General features: G+C 34.6%; 2 protein-coding genes across 2 annotated transcripts in view; one reads left to right on the top strand and one right to left on the bottom strand.

Annotated features, from left to right (window-relative positions):
• Window positions 1-405, top strand: part of LOC132164941 (uncharacterized) — a 2,379-nt gene extending 1,974 nt beyond the window's left edge. Inside the window, exon 4 of the mRNA XM_059575461.1 lies at window positions 223-405. Coding sequence (XP_059431444.1) covers window positions 223-251 — 29 coding nt within the window. The 3' untranslated portion in view covers window positions 252-405. The remainder of the gene's footprint in view (window positions 1-222) is intronic.
• An 863-nt stretch (window positions 406-1,268) lies between these two features.
• The window catches only part of LOC132165782 (iron-sulfur assembly protein IscA, chloroplastic), a 5,450-nt gene continuing 857 nt past the window's right edge, over window positions 1,269-5,861 (bottom strand). Inside the window, exons 2-3 of the mRNA XM_059576466.1 lie at window positions 5,017-5,235; window positions 1,269-1,518 (exon numbers count right to left, since the gene is read on the bottom strand). Of these exons, the coding sequence (XP_059432449.1) occupies window positions 1,376-1,518; window positions 5,017-5,235 (362 nt within the window). The 3' untranslated portion in view covers window positions 1,269-1,375. The remainder of the gene's footprint in view (window positions 1,519-5,016; window positions 5,236-5,861) is intronic.

Here is a 5,861-nt window from a genome sequence, read left to right as displayed (position 1 = left end):
CTGAGACCACGCCTAATGAAATGGAGGTTACTAGTTCGAATCTCTCTCCCCCTCTTGTGCGAACATATAAAAAATAAATAAAAAATAAAAAAATATATATAAAAAGATTAGAACTTAATAGCTAAATATGATTTTTCTCATTTGGAAAATCACATTTACTTTTATTGAAAAATTTGTGGATATATATCATTTGTGAAATTGATGTTGGTTTTAAATGCTCAGAGCCCAGGTGCTGCTGCTCCATATTGTAGATCAAGATTTGCAGATGGTGGATGTGACGCAGCTGTTGAAGAGGCAGTGTTATAGGGTATTAAAAAAAAAAAATTATAAAAGATATTTTTTAGTGAGCAAGTGCAAACAATGGATCGCTAGAGGCCAGGTGTTGTAAGGACGTGGATTTCACGTCGTTAAATGCTATTCTTTCATTTCCTATTCATCTTCATCTATATATATATATATTTGAAAAAAAAAAAAAAAGAAGAAGAGAGAAATGGAAGAATAGTAGGTCTCTTTTTATGTCAATTGCAACCGAGATTACGGGGAGAATGACTTCTTGTAAGAATGTAAAGAGCACAATGCAGTGTGAGGGGGCTTGTTGCTATTTGAAACATCTCTGCTTTAGTTTATGCTTCTTAAGGTCATAGTTTGGTGAGTAAAGTTTGTTAGGAAGTTTTGATCAGCACAGCAGGCCTTGTTTCTGTTTTTGGTCTGTAATCTTGTATAGTTGACTTGCAGCTTTGTTGCTTTATCTTTGTATTGATTGCCTATAAAAAGATTGTTCAGTTTTTTCTTTGATGAACTAATTTTCATTGGTTAAGACAAAAAATGTGAAGTTTTTTCCTTTATTTATTATTTTTTGCAACAATTGGATATTCTTTTTCTTTTGAAGGGGCACATGACTGCACCAAAAAAAAAAAAAAAAAAAAAAAAAATTCACAGGTCGTGTCAAAATTTGCCAGTAGCATAATGTTGCTTAATGTTGTTTATGGAATTGAGAAATTTGTGTGGAGAAAGAAACAAACTGCAATTTTATTTTATTTTTTAATTGAAAGGGGAAAAGTTATATGGGCAAATCTTTCCGATTTTTAATCCAAATGAAAGAGAGAATGAGAGATCATGTAAAAATGCTACCAAACACAAGACGGGTAGCGGTTTATTTAGCTAACAAGTGTACATGATAATTGGTGCCAATTTAAAATTGTGCAGCAGTCTATCGAGATAAGAAATGCACTAGAATAGGAAAATCAACTTAATGGTAGAGAGAGAGAAAAAAGAAAAAAGAATGCTTTAATTATACATCACTGGCTGAGTAATCCATTGTAAAAGGTTGATACCGTATATCTATTCAATTAGTTCAGTTGTTTTACACATAATTTCACATCTCTGCTGCAAAGGATTTACCACAACCACATGTTTGTGTTGCATTTGGGTTCTTGAAGGAGAAGCCTCCACCAATTAGAGCATCACTGTAGTCCAACTGCATTCCAAATACGAAAAGAAGGCTCTTTGGATCACAAACTGCCAAGAAAAAGAAACAGAAAAAGAAAAAGTGAAAAGGAGATTATATGTTTAAAGTAATAGCATTAGATATATAAAGATGAGAGACTGCATCACATAATCTAGAGCATGCGGAGGCATTCTGGTATTTCACATGGGATATAAATTTCCTCCAAACTAGGTTTCCTTTGAGTGTAAGAAACAATTTTTTTTTTTTTTATTAATGCTATTAAAAAAACACATGTTTCTCATATGTTAAGAGACACATGGCATTTTTAGAGACTGAGTTGGAGAAAATTTCTGTTTTGACATGTGCAGACAGTTTGGTAATTGGATACCTGCTATCAAGTTCCCAAACCACATCACAGAATTTTTAAATTGATGAACAATATAAACCACACCACATGGACACTTCGAAATTGATGAAAAACCTGGTTGTCAGCACATGAGTCAGGTGTATGCAAGTTCCTCTAATGAAAGACACGCTGACTTCCAGAAATCAGAGTAAAGCAATATGGCCATATCTTGATATTAATTTACATTGCCTATACTACAGAAACAACCAAGAGATCAATTTGGTTCTCAAGTGTTGGTACCCCAAATTAGTCATTAATCCTGTAAAAGCCTGTGGAAACTCAGTTTGCTGATATCCACAGGAAATGATTTACGGACGGTAAAACTAGTGTTGCCACAGGTGTCTAAAGATTGAAATGGCTCCAGTCCCAAACTTTAGCCGAGAACATGGAGAGTAATTGTCCAATCAGTTATCAAATACCAGCACAAAATCCGAAATTACATATACATGCGTCAATTATCTTCCATTTGCAATACATCACAACATAATACCTGTTTGCATTTCATCTTCTTTATACAAGCCTAAGTGCTACTCCACAGCTTTGATTGAGTTGCTTATTCTCAATAATATATATTTTTTTGGCTTTATCCACCTCAGTGTCCTGCCTGCTCTATTAAGTGCGGCAGTGCGCACACATTAGCCCTCTATTGAGAGGATTCTCACAATGATTGACAGCTAGATTTGATTTCTAATGTATTGAAGCATACTACTTTTTTTTTTTTTTGATAAGTAATTGGCCCTAAGGAGAGGGGGAAGGGAAAATTTGAACTAGTGACGTCTGCTTCATAAGGCGTGGTTTCTAACCAATTAAGTTACCCTTTGGGACCAACCTACAATTATTATAGACAAATGTAAATGTAAAAGAGAATCCAAAAAGAAAAGTGTTTTCTCCACGCTCTGGTACCAACTCCCTCAAAGTTCTATCTTGAATAAACCCTAAAATTGAAGTCTTGGCATGTGTTATAATTCAAATTAAATTATTAAATTCATCTCTTCCAATCAGCTTAAACTTTTGGGATAAATAATGATTTAACATGGTATCAAAATAAAGGTCTTGAGTTTAAACCATATCTCTGTCATTCACCTCTCATTTTAATTAAATATTTTACATCTTGAGTCTTACTTAAAGCCCACACATGAGGAAAAATATTAGAATATAAATTTTTTTTTGATAAGAAAAAAAAGTTAGGTTGCTCTCAAATATTAGAATATAAATTAAATGATTAAATTCACATCTTTCTATTAGCTCAAGCTTTTGAGATAAGTAGTAATTTAAGTTGATGCCCCCTTGTTTCAATCCATTTTTATGTCCCCTTTACTCACGTCTCGCGCTTTCCTCTTGGATTGACCAAACTCCTGGAATTGTTTTTTCAGTTTCCCTTCATCGATTACTTCCAACAACATTTGACATCAAGTTAGATGCCTTAATCCCTAAAGTGCACATACTTTTGACCCCTACACTAGACACATAACATTAATGCAATTTTACACAAATTGGACACTAGAAGAAGCCTACCCAACTCAATTCCTAAATCCAGCTAGTTACATCTTAAGACTTCTAACACAGCTCTGTTGTACATGCTTCTCATCTGTGGTACCTGGATCTTCAACTCGTTCCGTAATATCCATGTCAACATGACTCTCACATAAACACTATTAACATACCACACCCAATGCTTTAAGAGAAGAACTGAAAGGTGTTCATTTTTCCTTTGTCAATTGCATATTAATTCAGGTGCCATGAATTTCCCCCTATCAGACCAGCTTAAACAAGAAGAGCTTGTTCCCATCTTGAAGGGATTAGATTAGCGGTCTGGTGGCAAACTAACATCATCAAATTTAGCGCATTTACATTATCTATTTAAGATAGATGCTAAGCGAGATCTAGTTCCCTACATGGAAACTTAAACATAGCACAAGATCCTATGCCGGTATAATGCGTTGCCTCGGTGCTCTGACCTTGGCCACCCATAGATGAAAGATGTGAGAATCTCTTGAATGTCCAGCTTTAAGGCTATCACAAATCTCGTCATCTGAAGACATACTCTTCCCTGAAGTAATATTGCTTATAAGTCATTTATTATGACAAAGCCACTGCTTTGACCTTGCATCCACTAGATGATGGCTGTGACGCTCTCTTTACGGTCCAGCTTAAGATTGTAGTAAAAATTGGTATTTGAATACTCTGCCCAAAGTTGCTATTACTTGTAACATATCAGATACAGCATTTACTACTTCAGATATCATCATATCAACAATAATGGATCAATAAACTTTCAAATGATGGGACCAACAGAAAGTCATTGGAAGATTGATTATTGATAATACAATCATCTTGCCACCCGTAAGCGATCCACCATCATTTTCATTAATAAGTTTTCTTTCTCTTAAGTTAGTTTCATTGTCAAGTCTTTCACTAAATGATTAGTTTCTTAAGCCAATATTAGAGTCAATTCGCATGACTAGTCATGTTCGACACGAAACTTTGATCAAAAGGTGAAAGCCGTCATAATTCTAGTGGAAGCACATCTCTGACTATTAACTGTAAATTCTACTTATGTTGTGATGCCAATCAATTAAATCACCCTACTCAACAAACATTCTCATTCTAAAATGGACTCTACTTAATATACTTCCCTGCTCTATTTTACCTGTCCATTCTCGTTATTTGTTTCTAACCCTCATATTGATCATTCACCTATCACCCTAAACCTTCCTTCCATTGTTAGTCCCCTAAACCTACTTTAAAACCATAAGATATCCAAATTCACTATCAAACAAATATAACATAACAGAATACATATGACCAAATAATTCAAGAAGGGGTGCACTGCAGGGAGTGAACCAGAAACCTTGTAATTGTACTATATATCCTAATGACTCGTCAGCCATATAGCCCTATACGTAACCTAACCTATCACTTATATACAATTCAAAGAATGTGTACGTTTCTAACATTTATTTTAATAATTAAAGTTCAAGCAGGAACTAACAAATATCTTGGATGTAGATCGTAACGCACACTCACGTGCATGGACTACCACCTACAGGTCAACCAACAAGTTATCCACAAAGGCTGACACCACTTTAATATACATCACAGCAGAAGTTTTATAAACCGTACATCCTCACATAAGCAAGCAAACGAGATTATAAAGGCTTACCAATCACAAAACCGTTATACTCGATGATGGAATCATCTGGTCGTGCATTTGCTCTTTTTTCGAACTCCATTGTGTAAGACATGCCAGAGCATCCACCCTGTTTAACACCAATTCTCAAGCACAAATCTTCATTACGTTCAGACCTCATCCTATTCAAGTGTTTCAGCGCATCATCTGTAAGCGAAATGGCAGGTGCGATACCCTGAGATGTTGATGCAGCTGAAACATGGAAGGAACTTGATATGATTATAATCATATATTAAGCAATTTAAACTAAACAAAAAAAGAAAAATTAATTGCAATGCTGAATACTTTCTCAAGTATCATGTGAAAATCTCATTAAATGAAAGATTGATGCAGCCTATACTCTTAATCCAATTAACTGCTTTAGAAGGAATAACACAGCTGTGTGGCGTATATGTACCGTGAAGCAGAAACATGAATCTTTCTTAGAATTAAGGCTTTTCTACATGTATTATTACTAAAAGCAATGCAATATTCAGACATATCTGCAATTCTTTCTAAGCTAAAAAAGAGAACAAATATGTCATATGTACCATTTGTTACACAAATAAGGATCATAAAAGAGTTCTTTCTTACCCTGTTAGCCATGTGAATATAACATACACCCCCAAAACTGTTACATACCCATAATCCATGTGTCCCAAAAACCAACACTAATGGAATACATCTAACCACCAAAACTTGTCAAATCTTGTTACCATCTAACTATTTGCGGTAAGCCCAAGAAGCTGTTCAAATTAAATTTGACTAAAATGCAAAACCCATCATACAATTTAATCAACCAATACAAGGATTAAAATTATCTTGTGATTGAGGAAGAA

Source organism: Corylus avellana, chromosome ca11 (genome assembly GCF_901000735.1).
Source record: "Corylus avellana chromosome ca11, CavTom2PMs-1.0".
NCBI lineage: Eukaryota > Viridiplantae > Streptophyta > Magnoliopsida > Fagales > Betulaceae > Corylus > Corylus avellana.
Note: the sequence above shows the minus strand (reverse complement) of the source record. Positions and strands in the feature narration are given on the sequence as shown.